General features: G+C 37.3%; 4 protein-coding genes across 5 annotated transcripts; 3 read left to right on the top strand and 1 right to left on the bottom strand.

The window, feature by feature from the left end:
• The first annotated feature begins 634 nt into the window (after window positions 1–634).
• On the top strand, window positions 635–6,833 carry LOC145908381 (uncharacterized). Of its 2 annotated transcripts, none has more exons than XM_082995646.1 (17): window positions 635–754; window positions 1,267–1,398; window positions 1,566–1,640; window positions 1,873–2,037; window positions 2,266–2,308; window positions 2,517–2,548; window positions 2,662–2,687; window positions 2,869–2,896; window positions 3,071–3,108; window positions 3,248–3,305; window positions 3,413–3,567; window positions 4,050–4,131; window positions 4,295–4,405; window positions 4,757–4,849; window positions 5,176–5,253; window positions 5,351–5,451; window positions 6,005–6,833. In XM_082995646.1, exons 1-17 carry the CDS (start codon window positions 713–715, stop codon window positions 6,006–6,008), a joined length of 1,263 nt encoding a protein of 420 aa, XP_082851772.1. In that variant the 5' UTR covers window positions 635–712; the 3' UTR covers window positions 6,009–6,833. The 2 variants fall into 2 exon arrangements, with proteins under 2 accessions (XP_082851772.1, XP_082851771.1); XM_082995645.1 differs by having other exon boundaries at window positions 5,351–5,477.
• Window positions 6,834–9,288: 2,455 nt separating this feature from the next.
• LOC145908674 (cytochrome P450 4B1-like) lies at window positions 9,289–16,256 on the top strand. The gene is made up of 11 exons (XM_082995996.1): window positions 9,289–9,535; window positions 9,626–9,773; window positions 9,849–9,981; window positions 10,067–10,225; window positions 10,493–10,652; window positions 11,187–11,354; window positions 12,847–12,934; window positions 13,561–13,663; window positions 14,143–14,359; window positions 14,751–14,833; window positions 15,616–16,256. The coding sequence occupies exons 1-11, from the start codon at window positions 9,386–9,388 to the stop codon at window positions 15,782–15,784; spliced, it is 1,578 nt and encodes a 525-aa protein (XP_082852122.1). The 5' UTR covers window positions 9,289–9,385; the 3' UTR covers window positions 15,785–16,256.
• A 147-nt stretch (window positions 16,257–16,403) lies between these two features.
• LOC145908673 (cytochrome P450 4F4-like) lies at window positions 16,404–20,841 on the bottom strand. The gene is made up of 11 exons (XM_082995995.1): window positions 20,619–20,841; window positions 20,318–20,462; window positions 19,584–19,716; window positions 19,328–19,486; window positions 18,785–18,944; window positions 18,605–18,730; window positions 18,435–18,522; window positions 18,161–18,266; window positions 17,878–18,094; window positions 17,371–17,453; window positions 16,404–16,921 (listed from the first exon to the last, which is right to left on the bottom strand). The coding sequence occupies exons 1-11, from the start codon at window positions 20,814–20,816 to the stop codon at window positions 16,753–16,755; spliced, it is 1,584 nt and encodes a 527-aa protein (XP_082852121.1). The 5' UTR covers window positions 20,817–20,841; the 3' UTR covers window positions 16,404–16,752.
• Window positions 20,842–22,152: 1,311 nt separating this feature from the next.
• On the top strand, window positions 22,153–26,796 carry LOC145908676 (leukotriene-B4 omega-hydroxylase 3-like). Its single transcript, XM_082995998.1, has 12 exons — window positions 22,153–22,380; window positions 22,948–23,092; window positions 23,387–23,519; window positions 23,695–23,853; window positions 23,929–24,088; window positions 24,357–24,488; window positions 24,546–24,633; window positions 24,699–24,801; window positions 25,303–25,519; window positions 26,109–26,191; window positions 26,254–26,460; window positions 26,518–26,796. The coding sequence occupies exons 1-11, from the start codon at window positions 22,171–22,173 to the stop codon at window positions 26,426–26,428; spliced, it is 1,605 nt and encodes a 534-aa protein (XP_082852124.1). The 5' UTR covers window positions 22,153–22,170; the 3' UTR covers window positions 26,429–26,460; window positions 26,518–26,796.

Genomic DNA, 26,796 nt, shown 5'->3' with positions numbered 1-26,796 from the left:
AACACCTGGCGTTGGAAGTAAATTTTGATTTGAATGGGTCCTTGGACTTTGGAAAGAATAAAACTATTAAAATAATTAAAAAACTTTTAATCTAGAACAGGTTTTACTACTAAACACTCACACTTGTACCGTCTTATTACACTTAAACCAGGGTTGCCAGATTGGCCGTTTTTCGTCCAAAATTCCTCAAATTTCTAAACCTTGGCAGTTTTTGTCTTGGGCTGTACCGCAGCAATTTTGGCTGTTTTTATGATCACTGTACTCAATTACATGTTTGATAACTGTTATTGCAGAAAAAGTTTAGTACAGGCTATTGGGTTAACTTCTGGTTAATTTTCTAATATTGTGTGGATTGTATATAAATAGTTTTTAACCCCATGTATGTGCCAGATTGAAAAAAAATGTCGCGCGCGGAGGAAATATCCACACTTTTGCGAAAATTTACCGATAATCCGAGCAATATTAATTAGCTAATGTACAAAAAAAGGTTGCGATCGTCCGCGCAATTAACGATCGCTGAAACAAAATCCTCCGCGCATAATCGCTGAAACAAAATCCTCCGCGCATAAAACAAACTTTCCGATCTGGTGTATGTGTCTGTCTCTCTAATAACATTGGTATCCTATTTTCTTTCAGAGTTACCTCGTGTTAATATTTAGGGAAATGGCTTCTGTGTAAAACTGATTTTATCCAACAAAGCTTTAAATAAATTATGCCATTAAATAAAGTCGATGTTGATCATGCTGCAAAACTGGTGAGATGAGATAGCTTAAATATTATTATTACAATTTTGATTACTGTTGTTGTTCTTACTTGTAGCCTATCCAGATTGGAAAGTTTGTTTGTTGTGTGTCAGCTAATTAATATTATGCAGATTATTGGTAAATTTTTGCAAAAGTGTAATTTTTCCAATCTGGCAGTCTATATCCTTGCCTACATTTTAACCATGCTGTAAAGTTTAAAAAAAAGCTACATAAATATACAAATATTGTGGTGTAGTTGACTCATTATCTGCACAAAATTCCCTCAAAGAATTCTCCACACAAATTACAAACTTTTCAATCTAGAGTATGCTCAGGAAAAAATTTTATAAAACCTTACACACATTTCTTCATAACTTATATCATTGACATGTGCAACAAAATAATACATTACTGGTACAAAAAACTACAAATGGATGCACTTAACATCTGCTGAAAACATAACATATAATTTTTTATTTTGGTTGCCCAGGTGTGCTATTTAAATCCATAAATATTATTGCAGGCAGCAAATCTATCACAGCAACGTGATTCTGGAAAGCACTGTGATGTTTGTGTGTGTGTTTCCGACAAGCGATTTCTTGCACACAAGTGTGTGTTGTCAGCTAACAGCACAAAGCTTGATGCCTTGATATTGGTGAGCTACATAATTTTTATAATGTTTAATATAAAAGAAGGCATAATTTATATCGACTCACTTTCAAGTAAAAAGGTCCAGTTTAAAACTTTTCTATAAAATTGAAAGATTATTGCTGTGTTCACCTACAACTGACACTTTGACGCATGTTTGGTTGATTATTGCAGGACGCAATCGGTCACAACAGCAACAGTCAAGATATTGAAATAGAAATTCAGGGAGTCAGTCCTGTTGGCTTTGAGGTATGTTACACCTGTGTAAATATGGGCCTTTATGTAAGTGTATAGTTGTGTTGACAACATTAACAAAATATCAGTTAGTAATGTATATGCAAGATGATTTTGTGTGATGTATACATGTGTATATTTGCAAATGATGTCTAAACTTTTAGCAAATGCAGAAGTGTTTCACATAATTTTTTTGTAAATGTGTCCAAATTTAGCAAAATAAAGCTGGAAATCTGCATTTTTTCAGAAATTGTTGGATTACTTTTACATTGGTGAACTGAAAATAGAACAACAAACAGTAATGCCTGTATGGATGACTGCCGCATATCTTGAGCTACCTGAGGTTGTTTCTATGTGCAATGCCTTTTGTCAGCAATCAGTTTCTACTCAAGTCTCAACTGATGATGGCAAAGTAAGTGTGATTTAGTCCAGGACTTTTGAAACTATAGGTCACCAAGCCATTCGGGGGCGTGGAGAACAGATTAGCTCTGGTAGGTATTTACTGCTTTTAGCTTTTAAAAACTTCATTGGCACGGGCTTGCACAAGCTTATACTTAGACTGGTACGGCGCATTGCAGAAATTAGCCATAAGATGTAATATGGTTCCACTTTATGTTCTCATGGAATACTCTATTTTCAGATCTCTAGGGGGAAATATAATCTGCTGCAACCTGTTAATAACAGTAAGTATCCTTACTGAATAACAAGAACTGTACATGTTGATATTGCATAAATACATGTCTTTAAGTGTATTTGCATCAAGGTGTTGTTACATTAAAGGTGTTTAATATGTTAGGTGTTTATTTGTGCCAAAAATTATTGTAACTAATGACATGCTTCACTGACACGATCTTATTTATTGCATGTTTTCCCTGTTTTTTTCTATTTCAGATTCTCACAATCCAAATGCTAACTCAGAAAAGGTATGGACAACATATTAGCATATATAACTTCAAACTTGTAAAAATTGAAGGTTTAACTGATATTTAAATGCATTTTTTGTTCTAAGTGTTTTAAATGTGATTGTTTTTTACAGAACTGGGAGGATGACGATGATTACAGGTAAAACTTTGCTCTCTCTGTTTATCCAAGTTCTGTTATGTTTGTAAAATTATACTTTCGTGTAATAATATTTCCAAACGTAAGTTAAACTTCCAAGTTTCACCTTTTGTAATTGCAAATAAAATAACTTATATAGATATTTTTTATACTTTTGAAGTTGACAATTTTGATTTTATTTTAGTCCTGATGGTGGAAACAAGCAAAATAAGGTGCGTTTATCACAAACTTTGCATAACTGTTTTTGCATATTCATATAGATATGGTTTTTGCATTATCGTTTGTTCATAAAGATGGGTTGTTTACACCCTGTGTGATCCTCTACAATTGTGCTGACTTCATTCTTTGTGTATTAAAAATTTGTATGTATACTTCCTGCTTTACAGACATCTGCTGCCAAAAAGCAAGCAACCACTGTCCACAGGTATGTTGGCCACAATGGAATTTTTTTATAATATTTATCTGCTTGCAAACTTATAGTAACCCTGAAATTTTACATTCAATGGCTCACTTTAAAATTATTTCATAGACAAATGCTAACATTGTGTCTGCTTTATTTGTAGAATCAATCCAGGAATGGTTACCCAGGAAAAGCTAAACTGTGAAATAATGATGGCAGAGGTATAATACCAAGTGCTACTATTATTATATATACTGATAACAAGGGTTGTGTAGAATTCAACAATGTTTTATTAAAATGCCTCAGTCTAAACGTTGGACTTTTAAAGGTTGAGCAACTTCGTCAACAACACCAACAGCTGCAGAGACTTCAACTTGAACAAACTCGTCTCCACGGAAAAGTTGATCCCAAACTCGTTCCGAATATACAAACTCTTCCATCTGTTGTTTCCACCCCCGTTGTTACAGAACCAACAAGGAAAAGGTATTTTTTTTACGAACATGCAAAATATGTGGTTGTAAATGTTAACTTTAACCACGCAAAAGTTTTGTGGTGTGTAACAGAATGGTCCTGCTTTATTAAGATAAGGAACTGTAATACTGTATCAGCACATAAATGGACTGCAAATGCCGCCTACAAATAAGTTAACTCCTTAAAAACTTCTCCCAAACACAACAAAAACGTTCAACATAAAACAATCTTAAAAATATTTTAAAAACATTATTAACTGGAAATTATTCTAAAGTGCTCTGTATGTTGGAAGAAACTATTTACCACGTTTGGACCATCCTGGTGTATGCAATTAATATGAATTCACGAATATTTGGATTAACTACAGAAAAAAATATACCAGAATATTACTGAAACCTAAATGATTGTCCCAAAAACTTACACAAAATGTGACTCATCCAATTGTGTTTTCTGTGTGTATACAAATTGCTGCAACATCTTGCTTTTATTTGCAGAAAGAAACGAGAAGTGGATAATGATGGTGACATAACTGTGGTACAAGTTACTTCCAACACTCCACTACATGCCCCGACACAGGTAACATAATAAATTAAATACTTTTTTTTTGTTTATTAATGGTTATTCAATGTACAGTTTATCATTGTCATATCTTATCATGTCAGAGACAGAGCCAGGATAGGGCTTGTTAGTCGCATTTTTTTAGTTTCTCATAAATATACAGGAATTATTGCTTTTTCAGGCCTTACCTGAAGTGTCAGAAGTATCTCGGAGCGACATGCCTCCAGACTTTCGTGTCGTTACTGAAGATTTTCGTAGAAATTTGTATGTAAGATATCCGGAAATCAAACAAGTACGTTTACATAATATTTGTGTAGTGTATGATTACATTTTTTGTGCATATTCAGTACTTTTTGGCTTGGTTTTAAATAAAATTCTTCATTGTTATGAAATGAAGTATAATAATTTTATGAAATATAAAATTATGAAATTACTTTTCTTCAAAGAATAAAATGCTTGAGAACTGTAGATTGTAGTACACACTGTCCCAACCTATAAGGTCTCATCAGTGCACCTGGTGACTGTGGTACTGGACCGGCTATTAAATTGGGAGACTGAAAAATTTCCACTTTGTGGTACCTTTCAGTAACTGTTTGCTGTTTATTTTGTTATATTGTGATTTTTTGTTGTTATTTGTGCCCAGGAACCACCAGAGGCCGCCAACTGCACTGCAAATGAACTTCTGCAAAGAGGAAAGTCAAGAAAAAGGAAATCTGTTGAGCAAAATACCCTAAATGTAAGGAATTGTTCACAAAGTTTTGCTCTAAATTTCAAAATAAGTTTTCTTAACATTCGGAAACATTTTTTGAGATATTGTGATGATAATAAATTTTTCATTTATCACCACAATGTTGTGTGTTACGTTATCTCAATTGCCCTTTTTACACTTCAAAATAGTGTCATGATTAATATGTTTTACTTGTGTTTGGTAGCAATGCCAGCACTTCATGGCACAAGTTATTACTGAATAAGTCAAATAAATAAAATATGTCATGTTTTCTGCGTTATGGGTCAACCATTTTGTGATCAGAATTTGTAACGAATCATGATTTTTGTGTTTAGAATGTTATTCGTTTAATCTTGGACACCATAAAAATAACCGACTCTACCGACGACAGAGTAGAGGATGCTTTATTCCTGGTGAGAAAGTGTATAAAATTACAAAAAATATATTGTAAACTGCTAATGTTAACATATACATCCAAGCAATATATAAACCTGTTTATTCATGTTGCAGATCATGGACCGATTCCAATGCTTACGCGAAAACATTAATGATCCGTCAGTAAGGAGGAATCTTCTGGTCAAAGTGAAACACTCCATTCATTGCAAGAAGTGGCGAGTTAAACAATCAATGAACAAATGTTAGCTTCAGTAATGTTAAAAACATGAAAGCATTTGCCAGTAATTACCTAAAACTAAACTAAACAAGAGTATAAAAATGCTCGTCTTCCTGACTATACTAGCGTTGCATTTTAAAATAGTGCTGTTTATTAAAAAAAAGGATTATTGTATTACATGTCAAGATATCTTTTTATTAATCAAACATTTTTTTTCTTATGATAAGCAATGTGGAGCCAATAATATGAATTGTGTATAAGCTGCAGACAGATGGCCACTGTTTCGACCTAAAAGGTCTCATCAGTGCAGCTTTTTTCTTGTAAAAGAAGTTTTAATAACAAAGTGATATCTTTACTTTATGTAGCAGTAATACTGTGAAATCCCAATGATTTCAGACTAAATCTGAAAGCAATAAGATTCGTTGATACTTATTATAGACGTATGCTTGTAATGTTGTGATTATTTTTGTTATTCTCAGACAAGTCCTTTACCGCAGTGAACAACGAACATGTAACTTACTGTGCATAATTCTGTTTGTCGAAATTTACAGCTAAAGGAATTGATCTGGACTCATCTGATGCTGGATGTGAAGAAACGTTACAAGCCTAATTCCTCTTCCATATATGGTCGATCCGCTTGACTGCTTGTAGCCATGGAAACTCGCCATTCTGGCTGCACGTCATTGCCTTCTTATATGTCACGTGATTCTGTCATCAGCAGGACAAATAGAAACGCCTAATTTGGGTTTCTCCGTCGTTTTAAAGCATACGAACCCATTGTTTTCTTTGTTTTGATTGCTACAGAGTAACAAGTACCAAGAAATTGCCTTGTGCTGTACTTGACCTTACTCTGCCCTTTTAAGTTGAATTTGCCTCGGGTTTTCCTTTCCTTAAGTTTTAGAATGTAGACTGTGCTTTAACCGTGGACTCCCTGCCCCATATTTTGTTTACACATAAAAACATGAAATCCAAAACGGAAATTTACCATTGGAATTCGTACAAGGTACTTCCACTATTGATTGTATTTGAACTGGAGCAGTGGTAAACCCTACGCACCATCTTGTGGTCCAAAATAATCTAACATCCTACAATGCCCATGGCAACCAAATCCCACCATTTACGACCATCAGAACCATAGCAACCTACAAGCATGCTCGTAGCCCTGCGCCCATTTTCTGTAATAGAACAGAGTTTTGAATTGTAGTGGTGCTCGGGTTGTTTTATTGTTCTATCGAATTGTGTTTGAGCAAAGTACCATCGCGTACTACATTAGTGCTCTTTCGGTTTTAAGTACTACCGCTCATCCGATGGTTGTTAACCTTCATCAAGGTTACTGCTGTAAATGTATTTGTTTTATTACAAGCTTGTCGCCGAGCGAGACCTCGCTGTGTTGTTGTACTTTACGTTAGCTGGTGTTATTGTATTTATTTATTAAGCCACGCTTAAGCATATTTAGTGCCATAGCAAACGACACATAATCTACCCCACGAGAAAGAGTGCAGTCGTTTGGCGACCCCATATGAGTCCAGGATACCCAGCATAGGCAGTCGTTGTTTGTTTCAAAACTAAGGGTTTTGTACAGCAGGGGAATGCACCCTATGATTTCCAGAAAAGAATGTCTGGCAACAGCAGATTTGTTTACTCACAAGGACACTGATAAAATCTCATTTCGAATCTGGGCCAAGTCTTGGGAAAACCGACAGTCTCCAAGGTTCTATGTGAAAGCAGCTCAGTCCGAACTCGTACAAATTTGTATATCCTGAATATGACAAATACTTGTTATGAGTTGGATCAGCAGAAAACACGAGTAACCTGGTCACACCGTGTGAAACCAGTCGATCGTTTCCTAATTGGAATAAAGCCAACTTTCCGGCGGATTTTCAGTCTGATTACCCTGGTATTCCCACTACTTCTGCTCAATTAAAGTAATTATAACATACATTGCTGTTAAGTAGTAGTATTGGTGTTGATGATGATGGAATTACAGGTGTAGAACAAACGTCTGAATGCTGCTTCATGAAAGTACTAGGGATTAATAAAGAAGCTAGAAAAAGGCTTCTCGCACGAGCTTGTACATAAAAAGCGCTGCAAAAATGCATGCCGAAAGGCGTTATTGAGTATAAAAATACCGCAATATTTTCCCTGAAGAAATAGGAAATTGATGTCAATTTCTCTTTAAAGTTCTACGCTGTTGGTCGCAATTCGGCGAATGATGCTTGTGGTTATAAATAACGCTTGTTACACTTGAAATATTTGTGTATTAGCCAATCGGATGTACTTTCAAACAATCAATATGTATTGCGATGAACTGACAAACTGTCATGAGACAAAAAGGTCACCTGATTGACCTCGTGCTTATCTGCACGCGCGTCTATTGTCATGCGATGCCACACGACAGCGTTTTCATATGAGCTGACACAAAAGTTCACTCGATATTTCGACACAAAAGACTTGTCTTTGGTAATAAGAGAAAGGTTTTAATGCTTATTGTCGTGTTCTGTGGTCACTGTGTTTTGTCGCACACGAGACAGTAAACTGAAAGTACTTTGAACACATAGTTGGTACTCGTTCTACAAAAGCGCTAGAGCGCGCTCAAGACAACCTCCATACAGCACCCGACGTATGCGCACGATGTCTGAATGCGGACGGGGAATTTCATTAAATTTATATTATAATTTAAATAAACAGAATAAAAAAGTTAAGAAGGTGGACTACGCACCAGAAAAAAAAACATTTCTTGTCAAAAGAATTCATATTGGGTGACCGTGGTCATTTAAAGGCTGTCTGGGAAGTACTGCAGGTCACCACCATAAATCAAAGCGCAACAAATATTCAACTTCCGTTTAGTAAAGGTGGGATATTTACAGTAAGCTTAAAAAATCAGTTCATGAACTGGAGTGCGTGGGCATCATCTCAGACAGCGCCTACAGAAAAAAGAAATTCTCAATTCAACGTAGTCGCGTTGTGCATAAAAACCTGTCACAATACAGTCGGGAAGCCTTACTTGACGTTTGAATGCATGGAGCGTTTTCGTTGTATTGTACAGGGTTTTTTTCGCAAAATATTGTGGTTTGAAAAATTGCTTTGTGCTTGTTGATGTTGTGGAGTTATTGCTCGTTGACATTTAGGTTATACATGACTTGTTCATTGCTGGACAGCAATGTTAGTACGTCGAACGTCGTGTACCTGACAGTTAGATATTCAGGGTACAGTGAAAGCATTGTTTACCTAGCAAAACATCATTGGAATGGACACATTATAGACTTTCCTAATTGCCATTAACTATGGCTTATAATCGTGTCAGAATGATGCAAAAACAAGGCACCGTAAATGACCTGCAACGATAACACAGGGCGACTGTTTTAATGAACAGCACGGAGGTGAATTTTAAACTGCATTGTGTATTTTTCTTACTACGGATGTGAAAATGCGCTGGCGTAACGGTGTAAGGCTGCCGCTTTGCTGATTGTCATAAGAATCTACAGTATATACTTTTCTTCTGGGCCTATTGTACACCCTGTCCAATGTCATTTTGTCAGCTATGAACTTATGTGTAAGTTTGTCATTCCGTTTTTTGTGAGTTTGTTTATAGGCAGGTATGTAGTCTAACATTTCGAACACCTTTAAATACATTTGACATGCGATAATGGAAAGGTGCGCTGTTGGTATTTTAATCGGACACATACAGAAAGCAGATAAAGCTTCACAGAATCATAACAGACTATGACGTAGTTTATGTACACAATCGGTCCAAATATCGAACACGGAAATACTGGCACCATGATGACTTTGTTGTCCATCGTCCACAATGCGTGATATTTACATTACAGTTCTAAAGCCTGTGGTTTGTCGGTCGTGGTATAAGAATTAATCACTTTAGCTGCGCTTCACGCTCTGTGCTTTGCATTGCGAGCGCATTGTAGTACTGTGATATGTCCTTTGCTGCGTGCTTGGTACTGGCCGGGTGTTTACTATGGTGGAAAGTGGTAAAACCACTCTTCAACCTGTTTCTGTTCACGAAGCATATCGACGCAATTGTTGGAGCTGCTCCGAGACATTGGCTTTTCGGTCACATCAAGAAGGTCAGTTCTACACTGTGGCTACGCCACGTTTACACACTTGATATCTGACGTTAAACACAGTCATGAAGTTTAACATAGCCTATAATTTAGTATCCACCCAACCATGACGGGTTACTACGAAGCGCACAGGAAAGACCACTTACGTTTCCACTGATGTTTAACTTTTGGATAGCGCCTTGTTTCTCGTTTCTTCACGTGTACCATCCAGAACCTGCAAACGCACTTGCTTCAAGTGGGGGTAGGCAATTTGAGTTGGTTTGACTTGTTAATGAATCACTTCAACTGAATTAAAGTTGTCCGCTTTTAATTGCAGCACCAAAAAACAATGTGGGGTATAGATTCTTGCGTCCATGGATCGGAGATGGATTGTTGACGAGCAAAGGAAAGAAATGGCAACGGAACCGACATCTGCTAACCCCTGCCTTCCACTTTAACATACTCAAAGGGTAACATGAACAATAGCGCAAACCAATTTCCGTCATTTGCATATTCTTCCGCCAGTAAGCAAGGCTATATACGTGACGTTTTCAGATACGTAAAAGTCTTCAACGAAACTGCGATTGAGTTGTTAGATAAGTGGGAAAACGTGGTTGATGTTCCTATTGAAGTATCTGCAGACGTCAGTTTAATGACGCTGGACACCATGCTGCAATGCGCAATGTCATCGAAAACTAACTGTTTGCAACTTCGGTAAGATCAACATACAAAGGACTACCTATTGAGTATTTGCATCGTAAAAAAATTTGCAATTAGCTGCACATCTAGCTGCACAACAAACCGCTCTCATCAATGTGATGCATTCACAGTTGAATAAGCACGTCTTATATCGTAAGAAAGTGCTGAAAACATGCGTTTGCTGAGTCTCACATATTATTTTGCCCTTATCGGTTTTGGTATAAACCTGTAGTACACCATTGTAAGGCAGCGAAATTGATTTCCAAATTACTAACTTTCTAGAGATTCGCAACCATATATAAAAGCTGTACAAGACCTGTCACATCTCATCATACTACGAATCAACAAACCAATATTTTTGATCGATTTCATATTCTGGAATTCCAAAGCTGGAAAGCGATTTAAAGAAGCCGCAAACCTTGTACATGCTGAAGCAGAAAAGGTGTTTATTTCTATATATTAGAAGTAGACGCTTACTCAAATTTCTCAATTTCTGTGTCTTGGGAATAATATTGCTATTGGCAAAAATGGTCTGTTCATTTTCCCCGCCTTTACCCGCGATGAGAGTGCAAGTGTTACACGTATTGGTGAGTAATATTACCTCTCCCGCAACCAAATTATGTTCAGCTAGTCTGCCCGCAATGACTCAGGAAATTCCAAAAATTCGCGGTATCATTGTACCCACATGACGTTCAAGGCAAATAAAATAATGCTCTTCTCAACACATTACAACCAACCTGGTGATAGTTGTTTCATGGCGCTATTCACATTCCCTACTATACAGGACACTTTCATTACCAGCAGTTTTATTGTCAAAAATGCGGTCGTTTCTGTGCAATATACTCATAAATATTTCAGTTTGTTAGCTCAAAGGTTTTATCACTTAACGATGCGCATACCACGACAAAGTATGCTGAACCGAAGCTGTGTATTTCAACACAGTAGTTGTGTCATCAAAAGATCTCCGTTCTTCCAGATAATACGAAACAGAAAACAAACGCTAGAGAAGCGGTTAATCGAAAATCGCGACCCTATTCACACACGGGAGGCAGGAAGCGTTGATGAATGTCTAGACGACAATCTGGATGGTCATATTCCTAAGCGTGGTACGACCGACTTCCTAGACATACTTCTACAAACAAAGGTACGAATTGTAGCAACAGATTAGTGCTTCATAACGTTCACTCTTCATTAAGGTTGTGTCATTTCATCCACCACTTGTCGTGGGCTGCCACTGCACTTTACTACTTTACTTTTGTACGATGTTTAGGCAGAAAAATGTGCGATGTTTTATTTGAGAGGTCATGTCACATATGATCAAAACCAGGGGCAAATCTTGGAAATAGGGACGATGTGAATGCCAGCTAAACCACGACCAATGTTATAGTAGGATGAATGTATTATTTACCTCTAATACACCCCTGGATAAATTTTATTCGCCCTTGGGGTGAACCATTCAACCCGGCTTAGAAATATTTACACAGATGGTGTGCCTGATTTAAAATTTCGGGATTTCTAAATCTGGTGACACGTCACATAAATACCTTTAATCTTCATGTGCTGGTGTTGTAGATATTGGCATCAGCAGGAATAGTATACGTTGTCTTCTTGTGGATTAATTACACTTACGAGTTATGGTTAGCAATGAGCACGTTTACGTAACTGATGGTTAACTTGGATACAAGTCCCTTGTACTAATTTGTAATGCTTTTGCATGTTAAGGGGTTGCTTTTAGGTGTACATCGACTTCCGTTTAATATGTATTGATCTTACGCTGTATTTTGTATTGTTTGCACTCTAACGTTAAGGTCTCCTATACACGTACTATGTGCTTTCTCCACTTATTTATTTATGGTACTTAGGCCATATGCCGGAGGCCTGTTAATGGATTGCGGTTCCAAGGGCAAACCTTAAGCATATTTACAAACCTTATCCGCTGGGGGACCTATTGCTCATTGGCTAATCAATTCCAACTGTATACACTAGTACATTTGTATTACATTTTCTTTGTCTTTAAATGGCACAAAGTAAGGCTTTATCGACATTTATTACGATTAAATCTCTAAGAAGAATTCCACAAAAACTCTTTAGATAAGATATAACCCAAATCTTGCAAACTATCCCAACAAAGGATATTCCGTACCAAGATACCCACTATATATACTCCCTGCCGGGCATAGTTCAAAAGTTCTGCCACCCAGCAATGTGTGTGAGTCATATCTTCGTCGTAAGTGACAACTAAGCGCGCTATGTTGGCTACGTGACCGACCTTGAAGGTGTGTCAGTTGTAAACCATTGTTAAATTTATGAACATGAGTAAAGTACGACCCTTGAAAGGCAATAACACGTCACATTTAAAGGTTCCTGAATTGAACGCTGCGGGTAAGAAGTGTTTACATTAGTGTTCCCAAATAAATTATGGCCAATGGTTTGTCATTTTTGTACGGGGCGTTTACGAATAAGTCACGGATTGGCACAGGTCGATGGGGTTCCCTGGGTTGGACGATTATCAGACGTCTTGATTTGAGGGGTAGTGGTAACTTTACCTTTGTACAGTTTTTGTGTGATAACATATGGAACATTTGTAGAAATTCACAAAAAAAGGATTCTGCGACAATTAACCTGTGTTTAAACAGGATGAGGACGGAAAAGGTTTGACTGACAGAGAAATTCGTGATGAAGTTGATACTTTTCTCTTCGAAGGACACGACACGACATCTAGCGGTAATTTGAATTTTTTTGACTGAACAACCAAAATTGAACTTGCTTTGGGCCAAATGTGCTATAGTTGTAATTGTTTGTAATGTATTTCAATTGGGGTACACGCAGTCAATGTGTGATTGGTGACGTGTATAAGTCATGGCCATATCACTGATTACACACAGCTGACCTGTTCGCAATTCCCTGCGGCCCACACGCTTAAGGTTGCCTGCCAAAAAGCGAAAAAGGCCACTGCTTTGCGATGATCCAATGTGGTTTCTTACTTTCTTGTGATTTGCTTTAGTCTTGACGTAACGATTTTATTGCGATTTTTGCTATATTCGCTGACTTTCAACATTGGTGATTTCAAAACACTTAGACGTAACGATTCTAGCGATTTGGGTTATATACAAACTTCTATTGCCACATAAAGTCTGCCGCATTAATAAACCAACCTGTAATGATTAAAAACTAATCGAACTGAGCACATTATTCGAAAATAAGCCACGTCTTGCAAATAAATGCATTCATTATACTTTTTTTGAAAAAACACAAATTTAAACAAGAAGTGTCAAAATGATTATTTATAATGCGGCAATATAGAACGTGTATTTTATGTTTATTGCGTGTTTGATGTTTTGCTTCCACAGGAATACAGTGGACTCTATACAATCTGGCAAAATACCCAGAATACCAAGAGAAATGTCGGGAAGAGGTCCTTGAAGTTCTTGGGGACAGAGAGACTATTGAATGGTAAAATATTTTCGTATTATTGAATAATGATATTAAACAACCAGTCACAAAACAAATGTTGTGCATTGTTTTCACTGACATCACCGTATCTCTGGTTATACCGTGCGTAATTTATATATTGTTTATCTATAGTGTCGATATAATGTGACATACAAAAGCTGGTGCCCGGGGGCCTGCAGAAGGAGACACTGACTGTCAGACACGTTTAAGTTTGTCTCCACTAAAATATCATTTATTTGAATTCAACGTACTGACACACAGATATCCCATGCAAAAATAAAACAACTAAAATGAATTTTGCTATAGCAGGCACGGTCTGCCGCACATGGCGCCTGACTCATTATAAAATATAAAATTTTCATGAAATCAGTGTCCAACGTGCCATTGTGCTTCTTTTGGTTATTGTTCATCTGCGCAGTACTTTTTTGACGCAAAATACGATTGATTTTTACTTGAAGAAACAACTCTAAACGTTTTAGGGAGGATTTGTCGAAATTTCAATATCTGACGATGTTTATCAAGGAAGACATGAGATTATTTCCACCTGTTGTGGTCGTTTCCAGAAAGCTGGAGGAACCGATGAGCGTGAAAAGCAAACTCACCCACATCAAAGAAATGATCATTCCCACGGAAAGCACTGTCTCTCTGCACATATTTACTTTACATAGGAATCCTCATGTTTGGGAAAATCCCGAGGTCAGTCCATATATTATTCAGGGATGTTTTCATCCAATTCAAGCCTTAGATCGGGGTTTCCCCAAAGGGGGTTTTCAAAACTTAAGGATTCTATGAATCATTATCAAGACCTATTACCTGTTTTTCGGCAAAAGCTGTTTTTCTTTTCGTTACTGACATCCACGGGGCCCTTGGTCTACATACATAACCTTGAGATACTATGCTGTAGACACATTTAAGAGACTGTGCTGTAGACACATTTAGGAGACTGTGCTTTCGACACATTTAAGAGACTGTGCTGTAGACAGATTAATTTTCATTCGCAGTCCGGTATTTTTACCAATGCTTGGCAACATATGGTCATAGTTGCGTTAATCTTACTGACTTATGATTTTGTTGTTATTTGTTACAGGTTTTCGACCCGGAAAGATTTAACAAGGAAAATAGTGCCAGACGTCCACCTCATGCTTATTTGCCGTTTTCAGCCGGTTCCAGGTAAACCTAATTCGTTTAGTATCGTCGCACTTCACCCACGTTGTTTGATTATTGTGGTAGAGATCCCCTACCTCCAGATGTTGACTGGCAAAGATGTGCGCATGCGCACCAGTGTATCTTAACCTTAGTCAGTAGAGCGCAGGGCCTCGTAACGCCCAAACTCGTGAGTTCAAACCTCACCAGGAACTTTCTTTTTCTCATCTCGCTCCAAATTGTCAGGAAAAAGTGGCTGGTCCAGCTATTGGCTACAATGACATAAGCCGCGTTGCAGTTTTTCTGCTCTAACAAACAAACGCGGTAATATTGAAACCATGCACAATATCTTTCCTATATTTTGGTGTCTGTTTTTTTGGTTTGCATTTGATAGTTAGATCACATGATATCAACTACGCTAAAAAGAAACTGCGGAAACAAACTAAATATCTCGCTTAATCTTGACTGCACAAAACGGCGCTTGAATGTTTACAGCCTTCAAGATAATAAACACAGAAGCTTTTAAAACTTCATGAAAGTGTAACTTTGTCTTATCTGATCCCCCATGTCGTCTATGGAATAAACCGTCTTGGCGGAAGTATATGCACAACGCTTGCCTAGCGAACTCTGTATACCTTCCGTAATATGCACACAAAATATTGTCATTACGGAAGGTATACAGTGATCGCTAGGCCAGCATATGTGGTCTATGGTTTAGATCTCAGTTTTTTTTCAATATTCAATATATGAAGTCATTTATGGCGGAAATATAAGGGTGTTTTATTTAAAGAAAGGGTTGCCTTTTGCAGGAACTGCATCGGTCAGAACTTCGCGATGAATGAAATGAAAGTGGTGATTGCGCAAACTCTCAGACGATTTCGACTCTATCTGGACGAAGAAACCCCTGAACCAAAGATGGAGCCGCGTCTTATCTTGCAGAGCAAGGACGGAATATACCTGAAACTTCAGAAACTGTAAACTTCACATACACTGTAAAAAAAATTTGTGGTTCAAACTAGTGAATTGTAGTGAGTTTGTGGTGTTTTTTTCTATTGCAGAGAACTTTTATTGAGCTGTGTTTTTTCCACACTTGTATTCTTTATTCAAACCTATCTTTTTCAACCACACCGGGATTTGAACCCAGGATATCCTGGCCACGAGTTCCGATCAAGTTTTCTTCTTGGTATAAGGATCGGGCACTTGACCGATGCTGCCAACCGCCCAGTCAAACGCCTGAGCTTTCCGCGTTGCGCTCTCTTGCGACTATCTAAATATTATTTTTTTGTTACAAGGTGTCGCTATATACCTGCGGCAACTACGCACATAGGCGAGCAATTGAGCAGATCGGTCAGTGAGTTCAACCCACATTCTAATGAGTAAACCGGCCCTATTCGAGTTTTTTTATAATGTATTTTCCAAGTTGCGAAACAATATCATGTGGAAAACCTAATTGGATTTTCTTTGCACGAATGTGGCAAGATATAATCGTGTTATAAAGGAAGAAAAATTAATGAAAAAATCAGTTTATTCGAATTCCAATAATCAAGAACTGACCTATTGATGACTTTTAACAATATAACACGCGCGTTAAAGCAGTAACGGCAGTTTTTCTAATTAAAAACAAACCCATTTCGTTTATGAATTCGAAAACAATTTCACAAACAGGCAAAAATATATTCGTATACTTTACAAAACTGTTAACATTCGCAAACTTCTTGGCACTGAAAAATAATAGAAAATTTTTAGATTTCTGAAATTGCGCGGAAAAAATTGTAACTTTGTAATCATGCATTTGTGATATGAAAAGATAATATTTCGTAATCATTTTTGTCCACTTTACGTACTTGTATTTGCTCCCAACTAAATGCATTTTTATTCAAGTTGTGCTGCGTGAAAAACAACAGTAATCATTTCTCAACACTCATCAAATAACATTGGCATCAATGTTAAATCGGTTCAAATTTCACGTAAATGCCGTTTTCACTTTGCAATGTGACACTTGGCTTAATGACTGGCGTGGGTGTCTCTTCGTCCAAATGCAGACGATACCTCCTCAATGTTTGTGCCAGGGTTATTTTCATTTCGTTCATTGCAAAGTTTTGGCCGATGCAGTTTCTAAAAATGTCGAACACACGTGGTTAAACGAGTCTTGACATTGCTTACTTCTTCGCCGCTTATTCATTGATTTTGCATTGTGTAAAGTGGAGATGTCAAAAGTTTTGTAACATTTCAATTTTGCAGACATCGAACTTTCTTTAGCGCGGAAATTTGTTTTGGTCCAATTGAGTATTTGTTCACAGGTAGTTGATTGACGGCAAGATGAAACCTTTTCGTTCAGTTTCAAACACGTTTCTTAATAAACAGATTACGGCATGATATTTTAAGGGTTAACATCCTACACCAAAAAACTGGGAATGAATATGATGGGAATTGCATTATAGGCTGTAGTTAGGCCTAATGCGTAATAGGAAAAACAATGAAATTTAAAAAAAAAAATGCTTTCAGATAACATACACTGATTTATGTCTGCAATAATACATTCTACACATATCCAATAAATGTACCTGGAGCCCGCAGAGAAAGGAAGGTAAGCGTATGGGGAGCGTTTGCTGATGTTTTCGTGAGTAAATCTCTCGGGGTCGAAATCCTTTTCAAACAACAACAAATTCAACTAAGAAACGTAATGTCGTAATTTTGTGCTGTGACTGGTTTCATTTCAATATATATGTTTTCTTGACTGAAATTTTTTGAGCAAAACTTGAGCAACATTGTATTCCGTTGGCAGTTAAAAATAAATAACATGTTAGTACTTCCGCTGCAGGTTGCCTGGCATTATAGTGCGCAATAATACAACGTACAAAAAGGCATGGAGCCATACATGAATTTTGTGAGCTGCTTACAGATGGCTACTGTTTCAACTTTCAAGAATCATCCATACTCACACAAAGCTGATGAGATCATTAAAGTCGAAACATTGGCCATCTGTCTGCAGCTCATAAAATACAACGTACGTAACAGAACACGCTCAATGGTAGAAGTAGAAATTCGTACTGAGAACAGTTGGGACTTACGTTAGGATTTTCCCAAACCAACTCATTCCTATGCAGTGTAAAAATCTGCAAAGCCACGGCGCTGCTTTTCGGAATCACCGTCTCGAAGGTTTTGTTTAAACTGCTTCGAATTGTCAACTTTTCCTCTAAGCGTCTGGAGATCCCGAATACTGGCGGATAGAGTCGCATGCTTTCCTTGATGAACATTGTCAGGAACTGCAAACGACCAAGATTTTTTCTGCAAAATTCGTGAAAAGGATTTTTTAACCTATTTGAATATAGGGTTTGCAGTGCAATAAATTACATTTCAATTTCTCCATCTTCTGTAACTTCGACGGCCATAGCTTCAACACGACATCTCTCTTGTAGCTCAGGGTATTTAGCAAGGTTGTATAAAGCCCATGAAATGCCTTGAAGGAAATGTTCTTATTAATTACCAATACGTGTGCTGCATGGTAAATGTTAACCAACAGACATTTCGAACAACGCTGTGTTCATGATCAGTGCTAACGTCTTCTCTAGCTTTGACTTGTTTGTTAAAATCAGGTTTGCATTTTTGCGCGTTTATTTTATCATACCGCTTGCTGTCGTGTCGTGCCCTTCGAATAGAAATGTATCAACTTCATCACGTATTTCACGGTCTGTCAAACCTATGCCGTCTTCATCCTATATGCGGTGCACGACATAACATACAGAAATCAAATACTTGATACCAACCTTACGAAATCTCATATATCATACAACCCACCCTCGTTTGTAGTAAAATATCCAAAAAGTCTAGTTGTATTTTTTCCCCATAGCAAAAATCATCCTTCATTTTTGCGTCATTTGACGTTTCCTGGTCTTGTAACACTCGGCGACGCTCTGCAATTATCTGTGAGAGTTTAGATATGTGAAGCGATCGAGTCGAAGTAATTCAAATACAAACCTCTTCAGCATGTTTGTGTACAATGTCAGCACATGCTTTAAACTCCTTTCCTTCCTTTGAGAGACGAAATAAAATGTCAGGTATTAAAAGTGGGTTGAATGCCCTCTTCATTACAATCCACGTCATCCTGTGCACGGCATTGATGTAAGGGTGGGTACCTCTGCAAAATAACAATTCTTTGAAAAGTAGGACAATACCCGGTCGTGGTTTGATTTGAAGAAAATATGGCAAAATAGGTAAAATATTGCTGACTTCCCTTTGCGGATAATTGATTGATCAAATACAGAAAAGATTATCTGAAAATTCCTATTGTTGTGATTGCAATTAAAATATCATAAATTATTAATCAGTCAGTTACCTAAACGTGTTGGTTTGTTTAAATACTGTATGTGTGTAAATCCTTTTTATTACCCTGTAACTTAAGCATCTACAATTATCAATAAGTGTGGTCAAAATGTTTGATCGGAATCAAAATTAACATTTTATTTCACGAACGCGTCAGACAAACCAATAAAGCAGGCTGTTTTGTTACCTACAATGTACCTGACATGTTGGCAATCTGTAAGAGATGACATTGCGCATTGCAACATTGTGTCCAATGTCATCAATCCAACGTCCTCCGATATTTCAATCGGTTTTCCTTTCAAAGTCGCCCATTTGTCCAACATAACCTTTGATGTTTGGTTTATTACTTTAGCATACCTGCCAATTAGGAAAGTTATTAATCACAAGGACAGAAACCACTACCTATACAAGTTAAATCAAGCCATGTGCAATATTTTATATTCTGTTGTTGTACCCTTTTAGTATGTTGAAGTGGAAAGCAGGTGTAAGCAGATGTCGGTTTCGTTGCCATTTCTTTCCTTTGCTCGTCAACAAACCATCACCGATCCATGGTCGAAGAAACCCATAAATGACCTCGTTTTTTGGTGCTGAAACACAAAGTCAACCAAACGCCCAAGTTTTGCTAACACCCATTTTACGCATTTCGCATTCACTTCAAGCGGGAAATTACTAATACACCATAACACAGCCAAACCTGATTTGCAGAAAAGTCTGTGAAACATACAAATGCAAACGATCATTAATTATATATTTAAGTATTGCATTTTGATTTATAACCAAAAATAACAGTTGTTGCATTGTTTACACCTTGCTGTTAACGTTCGTACAGATTTCTATGTTACATAGACTTGTATGTGCATCGGGCGGGTTTGCGACCTGGCTGTGTCATATTATCAGTTTCCCATAGGCGCATTACATGTATACCTTAGCGCGCTCGTTATGGTCTGCTAGTTCTTAACGGTTCAACGGCGGAAGTTAGCTCGCAAAGCGGCTAACAGGGCTAGTTGAACAATCAGTTACTAAACACTCTATAGTAACTGACCATAATATCAAGTCAATATTACGTTAATTTACAAGTTTATCTGAGGACACCAAAACATGTAAGTTTCAGATAAAAGTATAAATACACGCGTCTTCGACGATTCTTGCACAAAACAAAAGTTTTCCGTAAATAGAAACATGTTGTACCTCCACTTGCCAGCAATGAGATTGCACTATCCGGGTGGTGGGCTTGAATCATAGACATAAAAGGTGCAAACCACTGATTAAACATTGTGGGATGTGTACGTGGTCGTTTGGTTGTCTTAAGAAAACCCTTTTCGTCGGCTGTGTACTAAAAAAATACGCCATTGAGGTCAGTGCAACTCCGATCATTGTCAGTAAAAAAAGCGCAAAACGTGGCATCAATAGGAAAGGCGCTAACGTTATAAGTTTCTGTTAGTATGATACGTACCATAACCTAACACTAAAACTTAATAGTGAAATGTACCTCAATAACATGACCATAAAACCAGTGACGAGGTGCTGGACCAACTGCCTCGTCTAGAGCTTTGGCCATACGGTATTGTGAAAAAGCTGGTGCCAACATTTTGCCGAGTAAATAGCAGAGGAGAATCAAAACCACAACATCCAACACTAATAAACTCGACACAATTCCGCTTGTACCAAGGGTCTGGTAAATTCCCATTTTATTTACAATTCTATCATCTACTTATTCTACTGCACAAATACGTAAGTTTTAACATTGGATTACCAAAAATACATGGCAATGGTTGTAGTTGAATGTACAATGTAACGCATACCAACGTAAAACGCGTTTTTCTTGTTGGTTTCGGTGCTTTTTATTCTATTTGCATTTTGACTCCAGTATAATTCAAAAAAGCTGCGAAACATCTAGTTGTCTAAGTCTGAACACAACGCCTAATGCTCTCGAATTTTGCGATTGCAGTGGTACAAAGATACGGCAATACTGGAGAAAATCGACACGGTTGGATAAACATGATACAACCGCAGCAATTCAGCAAGCCGTCAAGGTTTTTTGTTTAGTGCTGTATATTCAGTATGCGTGAGCGCACATAAGTACTGGAGTCCAGTTAAATTTTTACTATTTCAGAATTTATTTTTATTAGATTGAACTGGCTACGTTTTATACACCAAGATTGGCTCGGTTAGTGCTATGCTATTCGCCTATGTATGTGAAACCTTGCCAGCGTGGTCAGTTGCTCTCGTTAGAAATGACTATAGGACGCGAATTTATAAACTAGTGCATATAAAGAACCTTTAGGAATCAACCCATGGTCTTGGATCAAATTCCCCGCAATGACGGGCAAACCTATTCGATGTTGACATCGTCCTTGTTGGCTGCAGCGTCAGTTAACAAGAAGATTTTCCACTTTGTTTGCGAAAGCAATGTAGCAAATACAGCCAACTTAGTCGTTCTTGGTTATTTAAAGAGATCAGCGCCTTGTCGAAACTGTTTGTTAAGCTCTTTGTTCTTACTTCTAAACACATTGCCACCCTCCTTTTTGATAGAGAGTGATTGGCTTACACAGTATAGATATGTTGTACATGTAGTGTACGTACAGCCTTAGTTATTGGTCAGCAATTTCTTGTATCCAAAAGGTGAGAGGTATAAACTTTCCTGCATAAACTTTCAGAACTAAATAGTGTTGCGCTTTTCGAAAAGGTTTCGTTGTCTTGCCTATTTTTTTGGAATTTGCACGCAATACAGCAGTGACTGGCATCCTGCAGCTACTTGCAAAAATGTTGTAGTTTATGTCAGTTGCGCTACATGCCCTTGTTTGTCTTGAAATATTCCCAGTCTCGTGATGATAACTTTGTTAATATTCAACTTTCCAGACATACACTGTTTTGTCTGAACGCGTTTGACCGACAGGAACGTTTGTAATCGCACCATACAAGTTGCACTGATGAGACCTCGTAGGTCGAAACAGCAGTTGCCATAAAACTTAACAAAGTTAACAGTTTTATGCTATACTAAGTGTTTTCATTAAGGTTTTCTAAGGTTCAATTGGGCAGTAATGGCTGTTTCTGAACGTTTGTTCAGCTATCTTTGGTCCAGTGGTTTCGTTACATCTACCCTATTGTTTGACGTGGGGATTTTTATCGTTGTAAGCTACACAGCATGGAACATCGTTAAGCCAGCATACAAAAGATACAGAACAGTGGCATATTTAGAAGAGGCTGCTGGTGCAAGTAAAAGGCATTGGTTCTTCGGCCACAGTAAAGAGGTAACCTAACAATGCGTGTTCTGTGTTTGACCTTTATGCTACATAAAAAAGTCCTTTAAATTGGCGTTTTTGGTTTGTTTCTTGCAACGCTTATACTTTTGCCAGGGCAGGCTTTACGATCAAGTATGGTTTTACCGGTTTATTAGCGCCGTCTACAGCTAATTCGTCTTCACAATTTGTGTTTAATTTTTGGCTTACGATAACGAAAATGAAATAAATTACAATTGAAATATACAAAAACATGATTCTAATGGTCAAAATAGTAAATCAGATATGCAGCGGAAACTGCAAATAGTTTTACAGTAGGTGTACAACTTCCAAAACGTCAACTGCAGTCGGCTGTCGTAAGCCATTAACTTTAAGTGCTGCCAGTTTTCGATCCTACTGAAGGCTGTGATTTATCTTTCAAAGCTTCCAAATTGTTTGTTGTTTCTCATGTTGTTTTTTTACGCATAATGCATATGATTTATTTTGTTGAAGCTGCTGGCTGTACTTTTTCAATAAGCATTAACGCTTATGTGCTTTTTTAAAAAAATATTGCGTAAATTGTCTTAACTTGCATTTTAGTTTTCAGCAAATCAGGATGGGCTTCTCAAAAGGTCACAGGTTACGTCCACGCACCCAACCATGATTCAACACTGGCTTGCACCCTTTATCACAGTAATAAATTTGCACCATTCGGACGTGGCAATTTCTTTACTTTCAAGTGGAGGTACGTTCAATTTGCCCACAATTCAATTAACCTTGATATGTTTATAAAATGGTTTTCTGCAAAGTTGTAGATTTTGGGGTAATTTAAAGCAGTTCGAGCTTTGTTTTTCCTGGGAGATCATACCAGTTGATAAAAGCACCTAAATACGTTCTCTGTTTTTCGTTAACTACTGCTTTAAAGAAATTTAAACCCAATTTGTTTTGCACGTTTCAGTCACTAAAAGTGATTTATGGTTAATTTTGGACTACCCCCCAGCATATGGCTTAAAATAAACTAGGCCTAACTTTATTTTAGCTCCTAAGAACGAGCTGACGTACGGATTTTTACGCCCTTGGCTTGGAGATGGCTTGTTGACTAGCAAAGGAAAGAAATGGCATCGAAACCGACATTTGTTGACACCTGCCTTTCATTTCAACGTACTCAAAGGGTATTCACAAAGCGACTATACCTTCAGCGCACCTCTTTTCAACGTTTATAGTCAGGCAGTATAGAAAATTCAAACAAATACACACGAGTTTTGGTTTTGGACAACTTTATACCAATTTAAATATTTTACTTAGACAAGTAGTTGTGGTTGTGTAATTGTCTTACTAAATACACAGATACGCTAAGATTGCAAACGAATCATCCAAAATCATGCTTGACAAATGGGAAGAGAATGCACTTCGATCTTTTGACGTAACCGAACACGTCAGTCTGATGACACTGGATACAATGTTAAGATGTGCTATGTCCTCAAATACGGATTGCCAAAACGTGAGGTAAGGCAAGCGTTGGACCGAAATTTAAGTCATTAAGTTAAACGTATAGTTTAAATAAACTCCTGCGTTTTTAAGGGAAGGACATCCGTATATAAAAGCGGTAAAGGAGATTGCTCAATCAATAATGACGAGGATTACAAAACCATACCTGTTTCCGGATTTCATTTTCTGGAGAACTTCCATTGGAAAGCGGTTTAAACAAGCGTTACATGTTGTCCATTCACACACTGAACAGGTGCCAAATCTTCACACCTAATACTAATATTCTGAACTTTTGATTGTGCACGTCGTAAAAATTAATACAGTAATGTGAGTTAAAACACTACTTTTGCAACTTATTATGTCTCGTCTGTGCAGCTTAGGGACTGGTAACGATCTTGTCAGATAAACAGCAAGGCAAAGACTTACTTAAACAATTTTATTGGTTCTATTGCTTATAATGTAGCAGGTTTTCATCATAAAACCATACAAACTGTAATTATAGCTACCTTTTTTGTTTGTAGATAATTGAGGAAAGGAAGACTGCTTTGAACAACTTTAAACAAGCCAAGAAAAGTAGCAATTCTAACGATGAAGACTTTATCAGCACAAGCAAACAAACTCTTGATTTTTTGGATATTTTAGTACAGACAAGAGTAAGACTTGAATACCACAATACCATTTTTCTATGTTGTCCATACCTTACATGCTAGGATGAAGACGGCAATGGTTTGACCGATAGAGAAATTCGTGACGAGGTCGACACTTTTCTCTTCGAAGGCCACGATACGACATCTAGCGGTAAAACACAGACGGTTACTCGGTACAAACCTACATATGATACCAATTAATAACGTGTTACTCAGGTATTTCGTGGGCAATATACAATCTTGCGAAACACCCTTCAATCCAGGAGAAATGCAGGGAAGAAGGTAAAGATATCCTGGGGGAAAAAGACTACGTAGAATGGCAAGTAGACCTACAAATTTATTGGATGTTTTTGAATGAACCAGATAGAAACCACGAACAAACTTTTATAAACCATTTAAGTAAAGTGAATTGAGTAAAATTAATTCAAATTGACAGTCCCAAATTTTTTGTCACAAATGGCATAAAATAAAGTTTATTTTTCTGCTTGTTTTGATGCTAAATTAGAATTTTGTTTTGATATAACAAACACAATAGAATGGTCCTCTGTTAGGCATTTATTTTCTTCATACAGGCAACTTAAGTTACCTTAAGTTTTATGTTTTTAATGAAACAAAATGTTTGTGACTGATGTCATCCGATTTGTTGCTCAAGCAAAGCCGATTTCGCCTACGTACTGCATTTACATCGTCATCAGTTTCTGAGAAAGCAAAACATGCAAAGTCGATTTTTCTAGAGTTATAAATCAACTAACATTGACTTGTTGCTTTATGCAAAAAATTAAAGATTATGCAAAGATTTTCATGTTAAGAGTTTGTTCAGGAATGACCTCTCGAAGTTCACCTACTTGACGATGTTTATCAAAGAAAGCATGAGACTTTATCCACCAGTGTTTGCAATTGGAAGGCAGTTAGAAAGGCCAATGACCTTGAGAAGCAAGTTGAACAAACTGTACGAAACAGTGGTGCCAAATGGGATGTACGCCTGTCTCCATATATTTTCCCTTCATCGCAATGAACTCATCTGGGAAAGACCACTGGTAGGATTGCATGTTAGTGGTAAACAATCTATGGCCTTATAACAGTAAGATTGGCGACACTCTATTGGTTTGAGTACGTGGGCGGTGACTTTAAACAAACTGTGATTTCTATGAGCATTTTTTTGCGACCAATACGAGACGCTACAATGTATATACTTTACTATTAATAAGCATTGGATTGATAGAATGACCGACCTATATCACAACAAATTTAGCATAATATTTCATGCAATCGCAGGTCCTTGCTTGGCGATCACAAGGGTCGTGAGTTCAAACCTCACTGGGAGCTTGATTTTTTAGATCTCGCTCTGACTTGTCGGGAAAAGTGTCTGATCCAGCTAGGCTGCAATGCCCGGGCTTCTAAGTCTGTGCCCCTAACACATGTTTAGCGACTTAAAATTAATAATGACTACACATCAAACACCAATAAGAGGATTCCGTGGAAACTCGAAGCAATTTATCATAGGATGGAACAAATAAAATGATTTTGTAAATTAGCAAAAAAAGGAACAAACACAATATAACCAAATCATTAACCATACAGGTAATCAATTTCCCACTACACTGCTGTAAATATATTTTTTTTCAGGAATTTGATCCTGAAAGATTTACAAAAGAAAACATCGCGAAACGATCACCTCACGCATACGTACCTTTTTCAGCTGGTTCAAGGTAACCTCTTTGTGTTGTATGGACTACTGTACGGAGATCTATATAACTTTTATTACTTGCAGAAACTGCATCGGTCAGAACTTCGCCATGAATGAAATGAAGATAGCGCTTGCCCAAACACTTCAACGATATCGCTTGTACTTGGATGAAGAAACACCTGAACCAATAATGGAACCAAGATTGGTCTTGCAGAGCAAAGACGGAATTCACGTTAAAATTGAACGCATTAAGCCGTAATATTTTGCCTGCATGCACAACTAAACCATTAAGTAAGGCATCAAAAGATCTATGTAAGTCATAGCAATTAATAATTCTCTTTTTTTCAGTTGAGAGACAATTATAACCTCGTTAGAAGGGATTAATGTAGAATAACTACGTAGAAATGAATCTTGAAAAATCAATATAGAAAACGGCTGGATAATTTTATTGGTAAGAAAGGCAATTAAATAGAGGTTCTCAGCTTTATATTATAATTCCATTTGTCCTATCTAATGGAAGAGCCGGGAGACTTCTTCAAATATATATAGTTACAAGACAGTAATAATGCAGTTGGTTTTGAATGTACACACTTTAGTGATATTTGCTTTGGGTTCGCTTCACGTCTA

The sequence above is a fragment of the Ascidia mentula genome, chromosome 7 (genome assembly GCF_947561715.1).
Source record: "Ascidia mentula chromosome 7, kaAscMent1.1, whole genome shotgun sequence".
Taxonomy (NCBI): Eukaryota; Metazoa; Chordata; class Ascidiacea; order Phlebobranchia; family Ascidiidae; genus Ascidia; species Ascidia mentula.
Note: the sequence above shows the minus strand (reverse complement) of the source record. Positions and strands in the feature narration are given on the sequence as shown.

Bases quoted from the DNA above. Each gene is read 5' to 3' on its own strand.
- LOC145908381 (XM_082995645.1), top strand. From the start codon at position 713: ATGCCATTAAATAAAGTCGATGTTGATCATGCTGCAAAACTG. The intron at 2,549-2,661 runs GTATGGACAACA...TGTTTTTTACAG, and splicing joins CAAATGCTAACTCAGAAAAG to AACTGGGAGGATGACGATGA. The intron at 3,568-4,049 runs GTATTTTTTTTA...TTTTATTTGCAG, and splicing joins ACAGAACCAACAAGGAAAAG to AAAGAAACGAGAAGTGGATA.
- LOC145908674 (XM_082995996.1), top strand. From the start codon at position 9,386: ATGTCCTTTGCTGCGTGCTTGGTACTGGCCGGGTGTTTACTATGGTGG. The intron at 12,935-13,560 runs GTAATTTGAATT...TTGCTTCCACAG, and splicing joins ACACGACACGACATCTAGCG to GAATACAGTGGACTCTATAC. The intron at 14,360-14,750 runs GTCAGTCCATAT...TATTTGTTACAG, and splicing joins ATGTTTGGGAAAATCCCGAG to GTTTTCGACCCGGAAAGATT.
- LOC145908673 (XM_082995995.1), bottom strand. From the start codon at position 20,816: ATGGGAATTTACCAGACCCTTGGTACAAGCGGAATTGTGTCGAGTTTA. The intron at 20,463-20,618 runs GTACATTTCACT...GTATTTTTTTAG, and splicing joins TTTATGGTCATGTTATTGAG to TACACAGCCGACGAAAAGGG. The intron at 18,267-18,434 runs GTATGATAAAAT...ATTTCCTTCAAG, and splicing joins GCACGACACGACAGCAAGCG to GCATTTCATGGGCTTTATAC.
- LOC145908676 (XM_082995998.1), top strand. From the start codon at position 22,171: ATGGCTGTTTCTGAACGTTTGTTCAGCTATCTTTGGTCCAGTGGTTTC. The intron at 23,854-23,928 runs GTAAGGCAAGCG...TGCGTTTTTAAG, and splicing joins ACGGATTGCCAAAACGTGAG to GGAAGGACATCCGTATATAA. The intron at 24,489-24,545 runs GTAAGACTTGAA...CTTACATGCTAG, and splicing joins ATATTTTAGTACAGACAAGA to GATGAAGACGGCAATGGTTT.